Source organism: Schistocerca cancellata, chromosome 2, assembly GCF_023864275.1.
Source record: "Schistocerca cancellata isolate TAMUIC-IGC-003103 chromosome 2, iqSchCanc2.1, whole genome shotgun sequence".
NCBI classification, from domain to species: Eukaryota; Metazoa; Arthropoda; class Insecta; order Orthoptera; family Acrididae; genus Schistocerca; species Schistocerca cancellata.
The window spans coordinates 538,296,865-538,321,601 of NC_064627.1; the positions used below are offsets into that span (position 1 = coordinate 538,296,865).

The following is a 24,737-nucleotide window of genomic DNA, read 5'->3' on the forward strand; positions in this document are numbered from 1 at the left end:
AGCCGAACTGTACATTTGATAGAAAATCGTGCGATATAAAATGATCAATTAACCTTACATACACAGCATTTTCGATAACTTTTGCAAACACTGATGGCATAGAAATAGGTCTAAAATTATCTACATTATCCGTTTCTCCCTTTTTATAAAGCGGCTTTACTACTGAGTACTTTAATCAGGAAACTGACCATTCCTAAAGGAAAAATTACAAATATGGCTAAATACAGGACTAACATGTGCAGCACAGTAATTTAATATTTTACTAGACACTCCATCTGTATCACAGAGGAGTATTTCAGACGCCAATCTCGGGAAGGCATTTGCTAAGAAATTTATATGATTTCCTGTAGATACTAAATTTTTATTTAATTCACCAGCAATGCTCAGAAAATGGTTGTTAAATACTGTACATATATCTGATTTATCAGTAACAGAAATATTATTACTGCAAACTGACTTTATATCGTCAACCTTGTGCTGCTGACCAGACACTTCCTTCACAACTGACAATATGGCTTTAATTTTATCCTGTGAATTAGCTATTCTATTTGCATACCACATACTTTTTGCCTTGCTAATAACATTTTTAAGCACCTTACAATACTGTTTGTAATGGGCTACTGTAGCTTGATTGTGACTACTTCTAACATTTTGATATAATTCCCGCTTTGTTCTACATGATATCCTTATCCCACTAGTCAGCCAACCGGGCTGTCCATTACTGCTAGTACCCCGTTTAGAATGTTCTAATGGAAAGCAACTCTCAAAGAGCATGAGAAATATGTTATGGAAAGCATTGTATTTATCATCTATATTATCGGTACTATAAACATCTTGCCACTCTTGTTCCTTGACAAGTTTTGAAAAACTCTCTATTGCTGTTGGATTAACTTTCCTACGTAGTTTGTAATTAAATACGACATTGGTTAGAATACAAAAACCTTTTAGTGTTAAAATTTGTGCATCATGGTCTGAAAGGCCATTCACCCTTTTACTAACAGAATGCCCATCTAGTAATGAGGAATGAATAAAAATATTGTCTATGACTGTGCTACTGTTCCCCTGCACCCTAGTTGAAAAAAAAAACCACAGTTTGCATCAGATCATATTAATTTAGGAGATCTACCAACACCCTTTTTCTTGCACAATCATGTACAAAATTAATATTGAAGTCACCACATAGAACTACTTTCTGGTACTTCCTACAAAGTGAATCAAGAACCCTCTGTAGCTTAAGCAAAAATGCTCTGAAGTCGGAGTTAGGGGACCTATAAAAAACAGCAATTAGAAGTTTAGTTTCACTAAATTCAACTAATGCTGCACAACTTTCAAATACACTACTGGAAATTGAAATAAGAACACCGTGAATTCATTGTCCCAGGAAGGGGAAACTTTATTGACACATTCCTGGGGTCAGATACATCACATGATCACACTGACAGAACCACAGGCACATAGACACAGGCAACAGAGCATGCACAATGTCGGCACTAGTACAGTGTATATCCACCTTTCGCAGCAATTCAGGCTGCTATTCTCCCATGGAGACGACCGTAGAGATGCTGGATGTAGTCCTGTGGAATGGCTTGCCATGCCGTTTCCACCTGGCGCCTCAGTTGGACCAGCGTTCGTGCTGGACGTGCAGACCGCGTGAGACGACGCTTCATCCAGTCCCAAACATGCTCAATGGGGGACAGATCCGGAGATCTTGCTGGCCAGGGTAGTTGACTTACACTTTCTAGAGCACGTTGGGTGGCACGGGATACATGCGGACGTGCATTGTCCTGTTGGAACAGCAAGTTCCCTTGCCGGTCTAGGAATGGTAGAACGATGGGTTCGATGACGGTTTGGATGTACCGTGCACTATTCAGTGTCCCCTCGACGATCACCAGTGGTGTACGGCCAGTGTAGGAGATCGCTCCCCACACCATGATGCCGGGTGTTGGCCCTGTGTGCCTCGGTCGTATGCAGTCCTGATTGTGGCGCTCACCTGCACGGCGCCAAACACGCATACGACCATCATTGGCACCAAGGCAGAAGCGACTCTCATCGCTGAAGACGACACGTCTCCATTCGTCCCTCCATTCACGCCTGTCGCGACACCACTGGAGGCGGGCTGCACGATGTTGGGGCGTGAGCGGAAGACGGCCTAACGGTGTGCGGGACCGTAGCCCAGCTTCATGGAGACGGTTGCGAATGGTCCTCGCCGATACCCCAGGAGCAACAGTGTCCCTAATTTGCTGGGAAGTGGCGGTGCGGTCCCCTACGGCACTGCGTAGGATCCTACGGTCTTGGCGTGCATCCGTGCGTCGCTGCGGTCCGGTCCCAGGTCGACGGGCACGTGCACCTTCCGCCGACCACTGGCGACAACATCGATGTACTGTGGAGACCTCACGCCCCACGTGTTGAGCAATTCGGCGGTACGTCCACCCGGCCTCCCGCATGCCCACTATACGCCCTCGCTCAAAGTCCGTCAACTGCACATACGGTTCACGTCCACGCTGTCGCGGCATGCTACCAGTGTTAAAGACTGCGATGGAGCTCCGTATGCCACGGCAAACTGGCTGACACTGACGGCGGCGGTGCACAAATGCTGCGCAGCTAGCGCCATTCGACGGCCAACACCGCGGTTCCTGGTGTGTCCGCTGTGCCGTGCGTGTGATCATTGCTTGTACAGCCCTCTCGCAGTGTCCGGAGCAAGTATGGTGGGTCTGACACACCGGTGTCAATGTGTTCTTTTTTCCATTTCCAGGAGTGTATCTGTTCAGTGCAGTGTCGTGATACGTCTATGGACTCAAATGAAATACTGTTTTTTGCGTACAGAGCCACTCCCCCACCCCAGAGGAAGACATCAAGCACAAGGGATTATAGGTGGTCCCTAATAGTTCACAGCTGTCGTGGTGACTTCGATTACTCCCGCAGGCCCCATGCAAGCCTCCCACCGGCCTGTGTCCATGGTGCGCTGCATGTTTAGAGTAAGCCGTTCGCCTGGATAATGGCATATCTGGACACGACCATCGATCTGGTTTAACAATAAACGGGATTCATCTTACCAGGTGACACGACTCTATTGATCCGCGGTCCAATCACTATGATCCCATGCCCACTGTAATCATAATTGGCAGCCCTTTCTTCCAGGAGTGCTAGTTCTGCAAGCTTCGCAGGAGAGCTTCTGTGAAGTTTGGAATGTAGGAGACGAGGTACAGGCTGAATTGAAGCTGTAAGGACAGGTCGTGAGTCGTGCTTGGGTAGCTCAGTTGGTAGAGCACTTGCCCGCGAAAGGCAAAGGTCCCGAGTTCGAGTCTCGGTCCGGCACACAGTTTTAATCTTCCAGGAAGTTTCATAACTGACAATGTTGTTGGGTAAACATGGGAACACAAAGGGGTCCTCTGCTGAGGAACTCCATGTTCAACACTGTGCGCTGAACGGTATACTCCAAACCACTTGCGCCTGCGCCACCACTGATTTCTGTCGTCAAATCTGCCACAGATAGCAGTCTATACTGCTTTAGGGAGGGAGCAAGCCTCCAATCCCTATGTTCTGTGATGAGGTACGGACGTCCAACTTCTTGTCGCCTACTCGTGGTTTCAGCATTTATCAACCACTTCCCGCAGATGCCCATGACAGTAGAAGGCGAAAAGCCGAACAGCTCTACCGTTTACGGGATTCTCGCTTCCAGGCACTGGGCCATAACAATCTGGCTTTTGTCAAAGTCGCTGAAGTCGGTGGATTTCCGCATTTGCGCCATTTGTCGCCGCAAGAATGATTCCCTATTCGTCTCTGCTCCATTCAAATAATTCTCTTGCCGCGTCACGTGCCGTCAGCACCACCAGGCAGCATACAAGCTCGAGGTGGGCAATGATCATAACGTTTGTCTCATTAGTGTATATTTTCCCAAGGGTGGAAGGCGGAAATTTGCGTCTTACCGCTAGCTCTCCATTCTACGCTTCTGAAAGTCGCAGCCTCGCTCTCAGATGAGTACAATTACAACGTGTTTAAATAAAGCTTTACATGATCTATCTTTGCGTCCAGGTCCTTTAGTTTCCTAAATTAAATCAAGCGCTTAACAGTACCTTTTGCCTTGGAATCCTTTAGGTAACACCGTTCTCCCACCCGTAAATGGTACGACATGTAAGAAAGGTTATAGGCTAGTTCAGATGGTGTCCTCCACCCATATTCTGCCTGATTGGTTACAGCAGCAACGACCGCCCCTGGGTGGTGGGCACGCTGGTGCCACTGCTGGAAAACGGACCACAACGCTACCGCCTCTGCCTTCACGAGCGGGACTTCCAGTTGGGCACCGTCATCGTGCAAAATATCTCCAGGTCCATGGATCACAGCCGGCACACCATCGTTGTCCTCTCAAAGAGCTTCCTCTCCAGCAGGGTGAGTTATCTGCAGTAACAATAATTTTCTTTTTTTGAACATCTTTATTTCCCTACTCCCGAAGGTTGTTCTTCTGGGTCACACATCTCAGTAGGTTGGGGGTAGGGCGGAGGGGCTCCCAGTTGAGAACAGTTGAGAGACAGGAGATTTGCAGTTCCGGCATTCGCCTGATAATCCAGGAAAAACTCCCGGAAACCTAAAGTATAGTACTAAAAAGTCTGCTGACAGATGCCATTAATCACCGTATAATTGCTCGGGTGTTTCTTGTTTCCTTCAAAAAATGGTTCAAATGGCTCTGAGCACTATGGGGACTTAACATCTGAGGTCATCAGTCCCCTAGAACTTAGAACTACTTAAACCTAACTAACCTAAGGACATCACACACATCCATGCCTGAGGCAGGATTCGAACCTGCGACCGTAGCAGTCGCGCGGTTCCGGACTGAAGAGTCTAGAACCGCTCCGCCACCGCGGCCGGCCTTGTTTCCTTGTTTTTAAACATACAGATATGTATGACACCATTCTCTTTGTATTTCCTCTCACCCCACAATATGGCTGGACAATCCAAATTTAAGGCTCACCATCTGAAGAGGCCCATAATTGCACAATTCTGTCACAACTCCACATGGTCCACTTGTGAGGCTGCAGCACGTTTAAGGCCTTTTCATTACATTTTATCCTATTTACATACTGAATTTACATGCAAGTGTCTCTCGCTTCATTTAATTTCCGATTCTGTTTTTATTTGTCGACTTCTCACTTGTTTTGTGTGCTGATTACACGAGTGCGTAGGCCATAGCTTGTAGAAATGTACACAATTCATCTCCCTGTATCTAATCTAATATTTCATTCTTGTAGTAGTTTCTCTCTTTGATGTATCTGGACTTGGTCAAGGGAATTCCTCTCCTCTGGGGTCAGAAACAGGTAGAATGTTTCGCACGCTCTTGAGGAGCTGCCTGTCACTCAAAGTGTAGGTTTCACGTTAGTGGGACTGCACGGGCAGTCAAGCAAGCGTTTCAGGAGTTATCTTGGAGGTACCTCGAACAATGGGCGGTGAAACGGTCGACTGGCGTCCTCTATAACAGAACCGGAAACCAATGGTGGAAGGGGTGAGGACTCCGCTTGTCGGCAAACTTTCGGCGGGGTCCTCAGTTGTCCACTTGCCGATATCGCACTGTGCGTTGGTATCCAAACACAAGCTATGTAATATGCTCGCCTATGGGTCTACGAAATTTCCAAACTCTGCCGTTTCCGTGGGAGCTCTTTTCGAAGCTCTAAAAAATTTCCAGAATTTCCGACAAACGTGGCTGTCCGTAGGAATGTGGCGAAATTTTGTTCTCGTTTCCATAAACACGAATCTCACTGATGGATACATCTATTGCGTGATGCTGGAAGGTAGTGAACGGAGTTCCAGTTGCCTCATTGGAGGAGCACGTAGCCCCTTTCTGGAATTACTTCGAACAAGGGGCGGTGGAACGTGTGCTTCCCGAGGTATGAAGGGAGGCCATCAAAATTTAGAGGGGTGATACATTTGCGATTCTCATTTGGATGACCACTCTGTTTCGGATTCCGCACTTGCACGATTTTCCTCGACTACGGCTCTCTGCCAAGTTTTCGAAGTTCTACTTTGGACTTACTGGGATCTGCGATCGGTAGTCAGAACACCATTCACGATCACACCACACCGGACCACGCCAACAACAGTTAGCAACCACTGCAGCACATCACACGGCGATTCGTGTGGAGCCATTTTGACCACAGTCACAGTTGGCCGGATCTGCAATGTGCACTTCTCCTGTCTTCGGTCATCGCTATATAATGAAAGGAGAGAAGTCAACTCTCGTTTTTCCACTCTCAGCTTTCATAATGAAACCTAAGCGCTTCACCTACCAGAATGCATGTTTTCTGCAATAGAAGTCCTTTTTCAAAGAGCATTTTCTTCCGTAACCACTCATGTGTCATTTCGGTATTGAGTTAATTCAGTGGAGTTCACCTGTCTGGTTATGATTCTTTCTGTTCTTTCCTTTATTCATTGATCTCTTGTGCACTCTGTCGGTTTCATGCTCTGTTTTTTATATAATAATTAAGTTTTAAAATCACGGTTCAAAAAGTTTTTCGTGTACTTTGTGTGTCTGTGCACCATCTCATCCGTGGTTGTTCAGCATCATGCTGGCGGAGACCCTAATAAGCATTCCTTTTTATGATCACTGTTTATTTTATTTATGTAAAATTCATTCTCAAGTTGTTTGTAATCACGATGTTAATGTGTTCTGAGTAAATTTCATATTGTTTCGATAGATCTCATGTTTACCAGATCAAATTCTATCATTCAGCAACCACTAAGATAAATAATTCTATTCAAATGCCCAGGTCCTCCAACTATAAGCAGCAGACGAAGCCCCTGACAAGTTCAGGATATTATCAAATAACGTTCCCAGTGTGTACAGCAGTTGATTTTTCAGGTAACCTGTTAACTTCCGGGAGTAATCTATCGTTTTTCTTCGCGTTGGGTGATAGAATTAGCATCAGTCTACTCTGCATACCCAAGGAGCACCTGATGAACAAGTTCTTATGTTCAGAGAACACCTGGCTTCTGGCACTTTTCATCATCTATTTTACTGGATAAGAAGTGGTTGGAGCTTATGTTCTGTTTTGGAGTGGAGTGGAAAAAAAAATTGAGCAGATTCTGGGTTATAAGTTCTTATAAAAAGGAAACGGAAACAGGGAATAAATAATTGGAAAGAAGTGGATGAAAGAATAATCGGTGTAACAATAAAAATTCATGGAATAAAACTGAAATTCATTGAAGTATATGGCCATAGCAGAGATGACCCTGAGGAGAACAAGGAGACTGTTTCGATGACGTACAATGAAATGAAATGAAATGATCGTATGGCATTGTTGGCCGGGAGGCCCCATGCGAGGAAGTACGGCCGCCGTATTGGAAGTCCTTTTTAGCTGACACCACTTCCGCGACTTGCGAGTCAATGATGATGAAAGACACACAACACTCAATCATCACGAGGCAGAGAAAATCCCTGACCTTGCCGGGAATCGAACCCGGGAGCCAGTGCGAGGGAAGCGAGAACGCTATCGCAAGACCACGAGCTGCGGACGATGACCTACAAGAAATGGCTAACGAATGTCTAGGTGGACGTGAATTTTTAATAATGGGGGTTTAAATGGTCGACCTGGAAAAAGATTAAATGGTGACGTTGCCGGACCCTGAGGAGACGACGTAGCGAATGATAACGGTAGGAGATTGGTTGACTTCTTTAAGGGTCAGGAGTGTACTGTTATGAATGCTCAATTCCAGCGTAAAGAACTTCGTAAATAAACGTGGGCTATCAGTCAAGGGACCTAAACTTAATCATAGACTATGTAATAGTGCGAAGACAGCAGGTGTTTAGGTACAATACAAGGGGAATACAGTGTGGCTCCGATCATTACATTGTTACTTCAAAAACTGCTTTTCCCATTAAGACAAAGATAGCAGAGGAGGAGGAGAAGGAGGAGGATGCTGGAAGTACAATTATAAAGGAGCCAAAATATAAGGTACTTCTCTTACAGGAAGAAAGTATGAAAATTTAGTCTCAGTAAATATTAAATCTTTGCCTGGAGTCAGAGGAGGAGAACTGAAACAGTCGATTAAGGAAGCAACGGAGTAGACTTTAGGAAGGAAACGGGATAGATGAGTAAGAACTGAATGGATGACCAAGGAGTTGTTGGAGATGGCTGAGGAAAAGAAGAAGCTACATCACATATGGTTAAGCTATGGGACTGAAGAGGGTTGAAAAAGATACATAGTCTATCAGAAGAGAGCTATCGAATTAACAAGAAAGTGTAAGGAAGAGGCGTGGGAAAAAGTATGTGGGGAAACGGATATAGGAGACTGATGGAGGCACGGAAGATGAAAACAAGAATAAAACGACTTGCAGTCCCTCACACACAATACAATCTATATCTATTGGACAGAGGAAAAAACATTTTGAAGAATTTCTAGCAGAAAAAGAGGAAAGACCAGGTGACAAGTCTACAATAAAAGCAGTACATCGAGGAAGAAATAAAATCGAGTCTCGGTCCAGCACACAGTTTTAATCTGCCAGGAAGTTTCATATCAGCGCACACTCCACTGCAGAGTGCCGGCCGCGGTGGTCTAGCGGTTCTAGGCGCTCAGTCCGGAACCGCGCGACTGCTACGGTCGCAGGTTCGAATCCTGCCTCGGGCATGGATGTGTGTGATGTCCTTAGGTTAGTTAGGTTTAAGTAGTTCTAAGTTCTAGGGGACTGATGACCACAGATGTTAAGTCCCATAGTGCTCAGAGCCATTTTCCACTGCAGAGTGAAAATCTCATTCCGGAAACATCCCCCAGGCTGTGGCTAAGCCATATCTCCGCAATATCCTTTCTTTCAGGAGTGCTAGTTCTGCAAGATTCGCAGGAGAGCTTCTGTAAAGTTTGGAAGGTAGGAGACGAGATACTGGCAGAAGTAAAGCTGTGAGGACGGGGCGTGAGTCGTGCTTGGGTAGCTCAGTTGGTAGAGCACTTGCCCGCGAATTGCAAAGGTCCCGAGTTCGAGTCTCGGTCTGGCACACAGTTTTAATCTGCCAGGAAGTTTCGAGTTTCAAGAAATAAAATAGTCTGCTTCTTATTCAGAATACACATTAGAATATGGGAAGATCATGTTATGCCTCGTATAATAAGCAATAACACTCACCAGTGTGTGTTGATACTCAGCAGTAGCAGGATTGTGACCTACTGAGAGAGCAGTTTCTCGTTCCATGATATCAGTGATCACGATGGTCTGTGGTCCCACGAATGTAATGAATGAGTCTGCGAAGGCGATACTCAATAGGATGCAGAATCTAAGCGGCCCACACGGCTAGCGCTCGAGAGGACAGCCATACTGTTAACTCGGCCACGTAGGACTGTAGAGCCATGCCACGTATACTGAGTCAGGAAATGAGCTTGCCTGCAGCAAGACAACTGCCCAGACAGTCAGGGCGGCTGCGTTCGGGGAAACATGGATTGTCAGTACAGCGACCACTGTTGCGGTACCCTTGACATGGCAGCAGTGTGTGGTGCGGCCAACAACACTGGATGCATGGGTGGCAGCACGTCGTCTTTTGAGACGAATCCCACTGCTGTGTACCGCATCACAATGGACGCATTCGTGTATAGAAGCTCTGAGAAGAACGAACGTTTCCATATGTATTCGTTATCATTATATGGGCTCAGTGGCTGAAGTTATGGCATGGGATGTCATTGAGAACACAACATGATCACCTGTGGTTCACGTTACGGTTATTTCGGCGGCAGCCTTTATATTTCTTCTGTGTTAAGACCGGTGGCTTTGCCCATCTTCGAGGCCACCATCACATTGTCTTTCAAAGTGGTAACACAAGACGGCATTTAGTTTGCGGTTTTCTGACTTACCTTGATAGAGAAGGTGTTCTGATACTGAACTGGCTCGTATGTTCTGCAGAGCACTAAAATATCTGTTCATGGGTTGCCGAGAGACTAGACCAACACCACTTGCTAGCCACTACAGCAGATAACCTTCTGGCATAGAGCTGAAGCAGCATGAAATGACATAACGTGTCTGTCATTCGAACCCATGCTCATGCAGCTGAGAGCCTCTGTATAGTAAATTTCACAACCTGTATACGCCAAACCACGTACAAATTAAATCGTGTGTTCTTCCTACTATACTGTGTACTAACCAGAAGTAAAACTTCATTCTTTACTATCCTTCCTGATGTTGCAGTGTTAATAGCCAGAAGCGTAAAAACAAAAACAGTAACCAGATTGAAGACACTCTGGCCAGAAAGCCCATCTTAATACACGTCTGCGAAATCAAATTCTGTGGGTAGCTAAATTCAACACCGCATTCCTCCACCCTGTGCATTGCAACAAGCTTGAGTCCTCCTGGAAATGCTGTGTTCAAAGTGATCGAGCGTTGCTGCTCAAGCCATACTACACGACGACGGTGATTGTCCTAAGGCGTAGCGGAAGACGAGGGTTCCTGCGACGAAGCACTCCAATGTCAACTGGTCCTAAACGTACTCAGTCGGGTTCATGTCAGCGGATTCCGTTGGCCATAGCATTCGGATGCTTCCTGCCTGCTGGAGGGAGGCGTTCATGAGTGGGGGGTCATGCACCGATATGCGATCTCATCGCCGAAATGTTGTCTACAGGAATGGCTCATTCTGTTCCAGTACTGTGCAGCCCTCAAATCGCCTCGAGAGTGATGGGAGTCTAGCGACATATGGACGCAATGCCAGCCCAAAACATGGTTGGACCAGATCCCTACTGAACGCGTGGGAGGAGTGTATTGGTATCTTGTCACCTCCACGCTCTTCTTTGGTTTACTGCACAGATTCGTAGAGTTTTCCCATAAGTTTAATAAATACAACAGATCACATAACAGTCTGGCAACGCTAGGGTAACTTTTCGATTTCACAACTGTAGAAATCACGAGGCGAAGCACTCGTCGAACCGTGTTCAGAGCCCACTTTCATCCGGAAAGTTCCTTGAAGTCTGTTCGATAGAGAGCAGACAAGGTGAAAATCTGAGGGTGCAAGATCAGGTGAATAAAGTGAGCGCAGAGACTTCGAAACCCAACTCCTGTGTAGTGGTTTTTCTCAGTTCAGCAGAATTTGGGTACTATCGTGGCGTAGCATCACTTCACACAGTCTTCCTTGTCGTTGTTCTCGGATTGTGTCTGCAAGACGTCTCAGTTGTTGACAATAAATATCAGCAGTGATGGTTACACCGCGGGGAAGCAATTCGTAGTACACCACACCGTCGCTTTTCCACCAGAAGCATAACACTGTTATTCACGGATGCACGCAGGTCTTTGTACGGGGAATTGCTGCTTTCATTAGACTCAACCGCTCCTTTCTTTTCCTTGTGTTAGCATAAAGACACAATTTTTCGTCAACGGTAACGATACAGGATAAGGATGGTTGGTGCTGTTCACGAGCCAATTGATGATGAGGAAGCAGAGATGCACACCTGACCACCCGCTGGCTTTCGTAATTTTGGCTTAGAGCATGCAGTACCCATATACCCGATTTTTGAACCTTTCTTATTGAACGAAAATGTCGCACGATGGTGGAATGATCACAGTTCATCACATTTGCCAGTTCTTGAGTACACTGACATTGTCGATTGAAGCGTTTAAACGATCTTCATCAAACCTCGAAGGTCTTCCTGAACGTGGAGAATCACTAATGTCAAAACAATTCTTCTTAAAACAAGAAAACCATTTTCTTGCCGTGCTCTGTCCAATGGCACTAGCCCCATACACGGTCCAAATGTTTGTGGCTGCCTCCGCTGCTGTCACCCCTCTACTGAACTCGACCAGAAGAATAGGTCGGAAATGCTCCGATGCACTCCATTTTCAAGTGTGCATAGCTTCACTTACTATCTCCAAACTACAAATGTAAACTCAACTAATGACAGTGTGAATTACAAATAAAAGACGGCAATCGATAAATAGCCCCACAGCAACCAGGATGCCAACATGCAAAATAAAATGCTATGAACTTATGCACCAACCTAATGCTATGAGTATTAGTCACTAGAAATATGGGTGTTAGCAGGAAGGACTTCTTCTCTTTATTATTTTATGAATTTTTTTTTTTTTTTTTTTTTTTTTGTCATCAGTCTACTGACTGGTTTGATGCGGCCCGCCACGAATTCCTTTCCTGTGCTAACCTCTTCATCTCAGAGTAGCACTTGCAACCTACGTCCTCAATTATTTGCTTGACGTATTCCAATCTCTGTCTTCCTCTACAGTTTTTGCCCTCTACAACTCCCTCTAGTACCATGGAAGTCATTCCCTCATGTCTTAGCAGATGTCCTATCATCCTGTCCCTTCTCCTTATCAGTGTTTTCCACATATTCCTTTCCTCTCCGATTCTGCGTAGCTCCTCCTCATTCCTTACCTTATCAGTCCACCTAATTTTCAACATTCGTCTATAGCACCACATCTCAAATGCTTCGATTCTCTTCTGTTCCGGTTTTCCCACAGTCCATGTTTCACTACCATACAATGCTGTACTCCAGACGTACAGCCTCAGAAATTTCTTCCTCAAATTAAGGCCGATATTTGATATTAGTAGACTTCTCTTGGCCAGAAATGCCTTTTTTGCCATAGCGAGTCTGCTTTTGATGTCCTCCTTGCTCCGTCCGTCATTGGTTATTTTACTGCCCAGGTAGCAGAATTCCTTAACTTCATTGACTTCGTGACCATCAACCCTGATGTTAAGTTTCCCGTTGTTCTCATTTCTACTACTTCTCATTACCTTCGTCTTTCTCCGATTTGCTCTCAAACCATACTGCGTACTCATTAGACTGTTCATTCCGTTCAGCAGATCATTTAATTCTTCTTCACTTTCACTCAGGATAGCAATGTCATCAGCGAATCGTATCATTGATATCCTTTCACCTTGTATTTTAATTCCACTCCTGAACCTTTCTTTTATTTCCATCATTGCTTCCTCGATGTACAGATTGAAGAGTAGGGGCGAAAGGCTACAGCCTTGTCTTACACCCTTCTTAATACGAGCACTTCGTTCTTGATCGTCCACTCTTATTATTCCCTCTTGGTTGTTGTACATATTGTATATGACCCGTCTCTCCCTATAGCTTACCCCTACTTTTTTCAGAATCTCGAACAAATGGTTCAAATGGCTCTGAGCACTATGGGACTCAACTACTGTGGTCATAAGTCCCCTAGAACTTAGAACTACTTAAACCTAACTAACCTAAGGACAGCACACAACACCCAGCCATCACGAGGCAGAGAAAATCCCTGACCCCGCCGGGAATCGAACCCGGGAACCCGGGCGTGGGAAGCGAGAACGCTACCGCACGACCACGAGATGCGGGCGAATCTCGAACAGCTTGCACCATTTTATATTGTCGAATGCTTTTTCCAGGTCGACAAATCCTATGAAAGTGTCTTGATTTTTCTTTAGCCTTGCTTCCATTATTAGCCGTAACGTCAGAATTGCCTCTCTCGTCCCTTTACTTTTCCTAAAGCCAAACTGATCGTCACCTAGCGCATTCTCTATTTTCTTTTCCATTCTTCTGTATATTATTCTTGTAAGCAGCTTCGATGCATGAGCTGTTAAGCTGATTGTGCGATAATTCTCGCACTTGTCAGCTCTTGTCGTCTTCGGAATTGTGTGGATGATGCTTTTCCGAAAGTCAGATGGTATATCGCCAGACTCATATATTCTACACACCAACGTGAATAGTCGTTTTGTTGCCACTTCCCCCAATGATTTTAGAAATTCTGATGGAATGTTATCTATCCCTTCTGCCTTATTTGACCGTAAGTCCTCCAAAGCTCTTTTAAATTCCGATTCTAATACTGGATCCCCTATCTCTTCTAAATCGACTCCTGTTTCTTCTTCTATCACATCAGACAAATCTCACCCTCATAGAGGCTTTGAATGTATTCTTTCCACCTATCTGCTCTCTCCTCTGCATTTAACAGTGGAATTCCCGTTGCACTCTTAATGTTACCACCGTTGCTTTTAATGTCACCAAAGGTTGTTTTGACTTTCCTGTATGCTGAGTCTGTCCTTCCGACAATCATATCTTTTTCGATGTCTTCACATTTTTCCTGCAGCCATTTCGTCTTAGCTTCCCTGCACTTCCTATTTATTTCATTCCTCAGCGACTTGTATTTCTGTATTCCTGATTTTCCCGGAACATGTTTGTACTTCCTCCTTTCATCCATCAACTGAAGTATTTCTTCTGTTACCCATGGTTTCTTCGCAGCTACCTTCTTTGTACCTATGTTTTCCTTCCCAACTTCTGTGATGGCCATTTTTAGAGATGTCCATTCCTCTTCAACTGTACTGCCTACTGCGCTATTCCTTATTGCTGTATCTATAGCGTTAGAGAACTTCAAACGTATCTCGTCATTCCTTAGTACTTCCGTATCCCATTTCTTTGCGTATTGATTCTTCCTGACTAATGTCTTGAACTTCAGCCTACTCTTCATCACTACTATATTGTGATCTGAGTCTATATCTGCTCCTGGGTACGCCTTACAATCCAGTATCTGATTTCGGAATCTCTGTCTGACCATGATGTAATCTAATTGAAATCTTGCCGTATCTCCTGGCCTTTTCCAAGTATACCTCCTCCTCTTGTGATTCTTGAACAGGGTATTCGCTATTACTAGCTGAAACTTGTTACAGAACTCAATTAGTCTTTCTCCTCTTTCATTCCTTGTCCCAAGCCCATATTCTCCTGTAACCTTTTCTTCTACTCCTTCCCCTACAACTGCATTCCAGTCGCCCATGACTATTAGATTTTCGTCCCCCTTTACATACTGCATTACCCTTTCAGTATCCTCATACACTTTCTCTATCTGTTCATCTTCAGCTTGCGACGTGGGCATGTATACCTGAACTATCGTTGTCGATGTTGGTCTGCTGTCGATTCTGATTAGAAGAATCCGGTCACTGAACTGTTCACAGTAACACACCCTCTGCCCTGCCTTCCTATTCATAACGAATCCTACACCTGTTATACCATTTTCTGCTGCAGTTGATATTACCCGATACTCATCTGAACAGAAATCCTTGTCTTCCTTCCACTTCACTTCACTGACCCCTACTATATCAAGATTGAGCCTTTGCATTTCCCTTTTCAGATTTTCTAGTTTCCCTACCACGTTCAAGCTTCTGACATTCCACGCCCCGACTCGTAGAACGTTATCCTTTCGTTGATTACTCAATCTTTTTCTCATGGTAACCTCCCCCTTGGCAGTCCCCTCCCGGAGATCCGAATGGGAGACTATTCCGGAATCTTTTGCCAATGGAAAGATCATCATGACACTTTCTTCAAATACAGGCCACATGTCCTGTGGATACACGTTACGTGTCTTTAATGCAGTGGTTTCCATTGCCTTCTGCATCCTCATGTCGTTGATCATTGCTGATTCTTCCGCCTTTAGGGACAATTTCCCACCCCTAGGACAAGAGAGTGCCCTGAACCTCTATCCGCTCCTCCGCCCTCTTTGACAAGGCCGTTGGCAGAATGAGGCTGACTTCTTATGCCGGAAGTCTTCGGCCGCCAATGCTGATTATTTATCAAAATTTAGGCAGTGGCGGGGATCGAACCCGGGACCGAAGACGTTTTTGATTATGAATCAAAGACGCTACCCCTAGACCACGGGTAAATATTACTGTGAAATTAACATTGTGTTTCATTGTATAGTGGAGCCCATCCAGTGGTGAAACAGTCACCCCTCAAAAGGGAACACTGGTCTCCCTCTAGGGCTGTTGGCGGTGTAAAACTGGCACAGGATGGTTATATGACCACCCACCGCTGGCGTAAATAGTGTGAGTGGAGTGGTGTTGGACGCCAGTTGGCTGTAAGGAATCAGCGCATTAAGTTGTTTCCACTCGGGGACGTGACAGAATTTATCATATTTTGACGTGCCCATGACGAAACCGTGAATGAAGTTGTCAGAACTCTTCATTTCTCACAGCCGCGAGCACATGTCTACAAGGAATGATGTACCAATCGCAGCCATCTAACACGGCATTAGAACAGTAGTCGCAAAAAGATCATTACCAGAGGAACCAGAAAAGAGTGACACGTCTTGCCAACGACAGCAGTTTCAAATCCCACAGGGATCGCTGCTGTTGGAGAAAGCAGTTCCATCTCAGCCGGTTTCCGGACGAACATTCCGAACTGAACTGCATGTAACGGACAATTAGAAACAGGTACCTCTCAAAATGTCGTTCTCACAGTTCACATTAAGTTGCACCTCTGAAGTCGGCCGAACAGCACAGAGACCGGACAGTAGCCCAGTGGAGGCATATAGTGCGGTTGGATGGGTCGAGATTTTGTTTCTTTTCAAGTGATGCCTTGAGCAGCCGCTGGTGAAGTATCAGTGAAGCAGTAGTGCAGTAGCGAGTAGCATATTTAGTGTAGTGGACTGACCCGACAGCCAATCCACTATGACTTGTAGCCGAATAGCACGCGTTTAAGGTCACGCTGACTGGCGTGAGGTCTGGAACAGATTGAAGGAGTTGAGTCTAATAAATAAAGTACGGAGTTGATGTAATACTTAACTTTAATCCATAATTGGAGAACATCGCTCTTGTTGATACAATATATAATCTCAACATAAATAGGTCATGGCGCCTTGCTAGGTCGTAGCAAATGACGTAGCTGAAGGCTATGCTAACTATCGTCTCGGCAAATGAGAGCGTATTTGTCAGTGTAGCTTCGCTAGCAAAGTCGTCTGTACAACTGGGGCGAGTGCTAGGACGTCTCTCTAGACCTGCCGTGTGGCGGCGCTCGGTCTGCAATCACTGACAGTGGCGACACGCGGGTCCGACGTATACTAGCGGACCGCGGCCGATTTAAAGGCTACCACCTAGCAAGTGTGGTGTCTGGCATTGACACCACATTTAGCTTTCATATTTGTTTTGTAGTTTGATTCTTAATTTCTTTCCGAGTGTTTGTGCGCTTGCATATTTAATTACATAAAATCCTTGCGTATTCTCGTATTTGAGAGGAGTAATATTGCTTATTGATAGCTGTAAAGTATAAACTCGCGGAGTCGTTAGATATCAGCAGTAGGATGGATAGGGTGTGTGCGTGCTGTGTGCCGGAGCAGGAGGAGCTGGCCGCGGTTCGCGAGCAGCTGAGCGTGCTGTTGGCCACGGTCAGCCGCCTTCAGGCTGCTGCCTCGAGGTGCAGCGACGGCGGAGGGTCTGGCGCGTCGCTTGAGACACCCCAGGTGTCGCTTGCTGCGTCCGCTGACTCAGCCGCCGAGGCACCTTCTAGTGTACCCGCCGCGTAGGGGCCGCCCTCACCTCAGGGCGAGTGGCGGACTGCAACGCGTTCGCGTCGCTCGAGGCGGAGGGCATTGGAGGTTGGCCGGCAGGGCTTGCCCGTTCATCCTGTCAGTGGGCAGGTGGCTGCTCCTTCAGCAGGGCCCGAGCAGAACCCAGTAATAGAACCCAGTACGTTGTCCTCGATGGTGAGAGTTCATCGGAGGTGAGGGTATAATCTGGAGTGCCCCAGGGAAGTGTGGTGGGTGCGCTGTTGTTTTCTATCTACATAAATGATCCTTTGGATAGGGTGGATAGCAATGTGCGGCTGTTTGATAATGATGCTGTGGTGTACGGTAAGGTGTCGTCGTTGAGTGACGGTAGGAGGATACAAGATGACTTGGACAGAATTTGCGATTGGTGTAAAGAATGGCAGCTAACTCTAAATATAGATAAATGTAAATTAATGCAGATGAATAGGAAAAAGAATCCCGTAATGTTTGAATACTCCATTAGTAGTGTAGCGCTTGACACAGTCACGTCGATTAAATATTTGGGCGTAACATTTGAGAACGATATGAAGTGGGACAAGCATGTAATGGCAGTTGTGGGGAAGGCGGATAGTCGTCTTCGGTTCATTGGTGGAATTTTGGGAAGATGTGGTTCATCTGTAAAGGGGATCGCTTATACAACACTAATACGACCTATTCTTGAGTACTGCTCGAGCGTTTGGGATCTCTGTCAGGTCGGATTGAGGAAGGACATAGAAGCAATTCAGAGGCGGGCTGTTAGATTTGTTACTGGTAGGTTTGATCATCACGCGAGTGTTGCGGAAATGCTTCAGGAACTCGGGTGGGAGTCTCTAGAGGAAAGGAGGCGTTCTTTTCGTGAATCGCTACTGAGGAAATTTAGAGAACCAGCATTTGAGGCCGACTGCAGTACAATTTTACTGCCGCCAACTTACATTTCGCGGAAAGACCCCAAAGATAAGATAAGAGAGATTATGGCTCGTACAGAGGCATATAAGCAGTCATTTTTCCCTCGTTCTGTTTGGGAGTGGAACAGGGAGAGAAGATGCTAGTTGTGGTACGAGGTACCCTCCGCCACGCACCGTATGGTGGATTGCAGAGTTTGTATGTAGATGTAGATGTAGATGCGAGGCTTCACGTGCACCGAAGCTCCAAAGAGGCTTTTAACCAGTAGAGTGACTTTTCTCTTTAGTCGGTCTTCGATATCGGGTTGTGCCGCCCTCAAGGCTGTGGTTCAATTCTGGGGGCTCACACAGGTACCTAATAGAAGAAAAGCGAACCGAACTCCCTTACTAGTCCGCAGCTATAAGAAATGGCGACATCTTTTACCACTAATTTTACAAAACACAAAAATCTCTTCCTTTCCCTCTTCGTTTGGTATTTCCTCCAATCCAGCCCTTGCGTCGTTCTTGCCGTCCGATTTCAGAACGGGGCGAACGTCAGTCTCGACCTAGAGTATTTCCTTATCCGACATTGGCCATATTACGCTTGCATCCATAAGGATGGCTCTAAAACTGAGGCGGTTGTGGCTTCTGCCAATTGTTTGCACTTTTGTCTGAATCGTTTGTCTCTACGGCGGAGTCACTGGTCATCAGGGAAGCCATTTATTACGGTACAAAACAGACGTACGAACTCGTACTGCTCCCCACGGGCCTCCCAAAGCGCGTTGCAGAATCTGCAACATCCAGTATTTGATAAAAGACTAACGAATATGTTCCGGATATCTTGGCGTCCATAGCAGACGTGCGGACATTGAGCACAGACGTCCGCTTCCTCTGGTAAAAGGACACAACGGTATTCCCCATGATGAAATTGTTGACCATCTAGTCGAGAGGAGCATTACGGAAGGACAATTAGGCCCAACGCCAATCCCTTATACGGATCTCAAATCTACAATTTAGAAAGATGCTTATGGAACGGTGAGTGGCACATATCCCTGCACTATAACGGCGGTCACCTCGCGGCCATACAATTAATAGACTTAGCTCGCGGACTGTTTAAAAGATGCCGGCGTCCAGCTTCAGATTATACGTTGCAGTGGATTTCCTCACATGAAACCAGGCCGGTTCGGAAACTGGGGTCGTAACTTTGTGTTTTCATTTTACGAACAGAACGTACCTATGCACGTCAAGCTTTAGTCATTGTTTTATTGCGAGTTTTATAATTCCGTTAACTTCGCACTATTGTAGCTACTGCTGCCTGTATGATGTTCGTCCCGTTAGGTTTTATTTGATTTTACGAACTTATGTTAGAACGTCAGAGTCTCATTAGTGTTCTGCAGTGAAATTTTTAGTTACTTTAACATGGCTCTGTTGTAACTACTGCTGGCTATATGGTCATTGCTGTCCAAAGCAAAAATAAAAAAGTAAAAAAAATGCAGGGTATGGAGGGTGAAGTTCAAACGGAGGTGCTTCTGTGACGTTTTAGATGTGTCCTCGTGGCCCTTTATCCATAAATGCCACCAACAGAGGAAGGATTAAGCAATCTGCAGACCCTGTTGCTGTTTACACAGCTGACTGTAGATGATTTGTATTTGGCCGCCCATACGAACGGAGGGTGGTTATTTGTCAGCGTCACTGTCCCCGTATTCCTAGAACGTCACGTGCTGCCTGCAACTCAACAGTTAATAAATTGGAGTTTCCTGTTTTCCAACGAGCAATGATACCTAAAGCTGTTTACTGTCCAGCTTCAACCCTAGAACGAGTTGCCATTCCGTAGATTCGTTACATTACGTTTATGGAGCAATGAACCACATCGTATCCGTATGAATACTACTACCAGACACTTTTGTCTCTTTGCGTCAGCAAAGCCGTACATATCAGTAATGTGACTAGTTGATGTGTCTAGCTGACGTACGAGTGTAATAATAGCATTTTTTTCTTTTCTTCGTGACAAAGTCGTGATTTTGTCTCATAAAAATATTTCCCTGTGATTTTCAGATTTTTATGCTTGAAATTCCAAATTTCCCTGAACCAATTTTTGTTCTATGGGAGAGCAGGTTCCAGTTTACTATATTTTATGGGCGCAAATGAAATTTTTCTAGTAGACATGTTATTTATTACTGATCATTCCTAGTTCAGTTAGGATTTACCGTTTCAGCAAAACTTTCGTAAGTTACAAGGCATTGCTGCCGCTGCAAATTCTTTCGTTGCCGTCGTCTGTCACCGTTCCTTGGCGTGCCATGCCATCCTGCGATAACTTCAAATATACGAGAAATCTCCTCAGGAACGCAATTCTAACTGTTATCATTGAAATTTAATATCAATAAATTTTGATAACAAGGACGCAACGCTCTTCTCACTACGGCGACTGTTGATTTGAAGCATGACGCAGTGAGAAAGCGCGGAAAGTACTACTGTCAACGGAAACTAGCAAAAAAGAACTGAAGCATGTAACGGGTGATCAAAAAGTCAGTATAAATTTGAAAACGGAATAAATCACGGAATAATGTAGATAGAGAGGTACAAATTGACACACATGCTTGGAATGACATGGGGTTTTATTAGAACCAAAAAAATACAAAAGTTCAAAAAATGTCCGACAGATAGAGCTTCATCTGATCAGAATAGCAATAATTAGCATAACAAAGTAAGACAAAGCAAAGATGATGTTGTTTATAGGAAATGCTCAATATGTCCACCATCATTCCTCAACAATAGCTGTAGTCGAGGAATAATGTTGTGAACAGCACTGTAAAGCATGTCCGGATTTATGGTGAGGTATTGGCGTCGGATGTTGTCTTTCAGCATCCCTAGAGATGTCGGTCGATCACGATACACTTGCGACTTCAGGTAACCCCAAAGCCAATAATCACACGGACTGAGGTCTGGGGACCTGGGAGGCCAAGCATGACGAAAGTGGCGGCTGAGCACACGATCATCACCAAACGATGCGCGCAAGAGATCTTTCACGTGTCTAGCAACATGGGTTGGTTCTAACAAAACCCCATGTCATTCCAAGCATGTGTGTCAATTTTTACCTCTGTATCTACATTATTCCGTGGTTTCTTACGTTTTCAAATTTATACTGACTTTTTGATCACCCGGTATATTGAATACTTATCTATAACACAGTCTGGTGCAAACAAGGGATTTACATTTGTTTTGTGTGAAGGACAAATTTACAGCTACATTAGAAATACTTACTCCATCGCACTCATAATCACGAAATGGTGAGCGAACATGATAACAAAGATCCCCGATGTCGAAGAGCACGCCAGAGGTAGCCTTGATCGCTAACCAACGTTACATAAGTTCAATGCTCTCTTTCATCTTTTATTATACAAGTCGATAATCGATAGCTTTGGAAGCAGAATCTAAGAGTAAATTGTAACAAAATGACAACTTACCTCAGGTCTCTTAGAATTTCCTGAGCCGTTCAGAGTTATCTAAGATTCCTCAAAATTTTCCAGTAAGTTAAGTTCCCTTTAGACTTCCAGAATTTCCTGGTTTTCCAGACAAATCGCCACACTGTGCAGTGATCCTAAGGAGCTAATCAGGAAACTATCCAAAGCATATCTTCCTCCTCAGCAGGTCGCTCGAAGCTGCCGCCAGCATGTGTCCCGATGCCTTGACTGATTTTGTAGACTTACTGACCAGAGCTGAGTGATCTGTAACAACGTGAGCCACGCGCACGCCGGCTGTTGCAGTGGTGCCTGTGGGAGATGGATTTGGCGAACCACCGGACGCTGGACCCGTCGCAGCGCGAGTTCATCATCCTGCTGGAGCTGGAACCTCTGGAACGTTCGGCGCTGCCGCGGCACCTGCGCTTCCTCATGGACACCCGCACTTACGTGGAGTGGCACCAGGCGGGCGACGTCCAGTACGAGGAGCAGGCGTTTCGCAGACTCAAGAGGGCGCTGGGGGCCAGCTGCTTCACCTGCTCTGACGTCAGCCGCTGCTGACAGCACCTCACTGCCAGAGCCATCTGGACGGCAGCGGTTGTGGTCACAATCAAACTTGCAGTCAGATCACAGCCACAGACAGTATTCAGCACCCAAGTCAAAAAAACAAATGATTTTCCACAAACACATTCCAACCAGAATCTATCCCTTCCGTCTCGATTTATCTGCCGATGAAAAAAGCCTTTGCGCCATGCACCTCCTCTCCCATCAACGTAACTACTGCAAATACATTACCTTTGTATCCTTTGATGTCAAGAAAGCCTACGATCATGTATATTATTCTGGTCTCACTTTCAAGCTCCAAATATTTCCACTTACAGTTTCCTATATCTGCCTTACTGCATTACATCTGTTATGACCAACAACTATTCTTCACCTCATGCCTTAGGGCTCCATTCTCTTCCTACTCCTACAACTCGTGCACGCTCCGCATATACAGGGTGAACCAGAACTTCGCCGTTACTGTTCGTGGATACCTCATGAGTATTTTGGTAGAAGGAGCCCAAGGTCTCTGACGGCTCGTTAAAGTTATTGCATTTCGTTCGGTTTCTTGCCCAAATAGCTTTGTATCTGAAATAGTGCACAACAGTGCAATGTCGAAGATGTGCGCTGTGTATCTTATTTGTATTCGGTCACGGTACCTGATTCTGACAACCGTGATGCCCTTTCAAACTCGAGCTTGTACTCAGTACTGCTCGGTTCCGTCTAAGATTTTATTTTCCAACAGCGTTACCAGTGATAAACAGCAGTACTGTGGACAGGTTTGCTGATGAAGCATTGGCTGATGTGCACCTCGTGTATAGGTTCACTGATGCAATGGAAGAGCGACACAACGACGCAGTGGTGGCTGTTCCCGCAGCGACGGCAAACCACATCACAGTACTTTTTCATCTCTCTGAGGATTGATGAATCACTCTGTGTTGTGTGTTTCAGTTGTGTTTATTGCATATTACAGGCTTCGCTGTGAAGGTATTTTGGCCTGCCATCATGTACCAACTTTCGGACGCCTGTCATCACTCGTGAGGACAGTGCTGTATCGGGATACAATCCTCCAATCCACAGCATTGTCCACCGCTACAGACAACATCTCTGCGATGGTTTTTTTGTGGTTATTGTTTTTTTTTAATTTCAATAAAGTTACTTACTTAGTATTATAAGGCCTCAGATCGAAGCTGCAGTGTCCGAATGATCACCCATGTTGTTGGATTTTCTAAAATACACGTACATAGTGTTATTTCTGTGAATATGCTCTTACGGAAAATTGTTAGAACAGGTATGTGATGTAGAGTGTTAAAGAGCTTTATGGTGCCACTTGACTAAAGTTAGGTACAATGTATCAGGATATATCCAGTAGCATCGAGGAATTGTTAATTTGGCACTGGGGGGAAGAGGGAAGAGTGAGTGAGTACGTATGTGCGCTTGTTAGGAGTGGATTGACAAGGGGGGTGGGGGTGGGGGTGGAAGACGGAAGATAGAAGATAGGGGTGAATTGTAGAGTGAGACCAAGGCATGAACACAGTAGGAAGCTCAGGTGACCGCAGATAGGTTGCAGTAGTTAGGCAGAACCGAAGACACTGCATAGGACATACTGTCATGGAGAGCTGCATTAAGACAGTCTTTGGACTTAATAATAACAGCAGTCACTACCGGACTAGTTGAGTTGAGCTACAAAATTAATTTCTGTCAAACTAAAATTGACACCGACCACCACTGTGACAATGAATGACGCTCCTTGAGCGCTATCGAATCGTATTGAGATGTCTACGATACAGTAACTAAATTAGCCGTCGGAAGTGGCACAAGGGTAATGAGATTGAATAATTAATTTACAACCAATTAAGTACAGAGACACAAATACACGCTGCAGCAATTGATAAGATTAGCACATACTAGTAAGAACACAGCTTCATATTTATCGAGTCACCTTTTCTTAAGATAATTACACATTTATGGAACATATTTAATTACAGGCACTATAGAAAAGGTAAGGAAGAATCTTTTCAGTATATCTGCTGTCAGTTTTACACAAGTTTCTTTTACAGTCCAAAAAAATCACGTTGAATGAGAACACGTAGAAGTTACATCATTTGGTGTAGTAAAATTATGTTGTTGACACCATTTTTATAAGCACATCTAAACTAAACTCCGTCCGGACAGGTCTCGGAAGAGCCAACGGTACTGGCGACCGACCGCCGTGTCATCCTCAGCCTATAGGCGTCACTGGATACAGTCATGTAGGGGCATCTGGTCGGCACACTACTCTCCCAGTCGTTGTCAGTTTTTACGACTGGAACCGCTGCTTCTCATTCAAGTAGCTCCTCCATTTGCCTCACAACGGCTCAGTGCACCCCGCTCGCCAACAGCGCTCGGCAGACCAAACTGTCACCCATCATGGTGCTAGCCAGGTCCGACAGCGCTTGACTTCGGTGATCTGACAGAAACCGGTGTTGCCACTGCGGTAAGGCCGTTGGCTTATTAACACATCAATGTGCTTATTTTCGTGTATTTTGATATACTATTAGTTCTATAGCTTAAGTTATGTAAAATAAAATGCTCACTGGCGCAGTTAAAAGAACAGAGGCCATCCATAAGAGTTTGTACGAA

General features: G+C 45.3%; 1 protein-coding gene across 1 annotated transcript in view; it reads left to right on the forward strand.

Annotated features, from left to right (window-relative positions):
* The window catches only part of LOC126156009 (toll-like receptor 2), a 170,982-nt gene extending 147,698 nt beyond the window's left edge, over nucleotides 1-23,284 (forward strand). Inside the window, exons 6-7 of the mRNA XM_049916271.1 lie at nucleotides 4,197-4,386; nucleotides 21,879-23,284. Of these exons, the coding sequence (XP_049772228.1) occupies nucleotides 4,197-4,386; nucleotides 21,879-22,133 (445 nt within the window). The 3' untranslated portion in view covers nucleotides 22,134-23,284. The remainder of the gene's footprint in view (nucleotides 1-4,196; nucleotides 4,387-21,878) is intronic.
* Nucleotides 23,285-24,737: the final 1,453 nt, after the last annotated feature.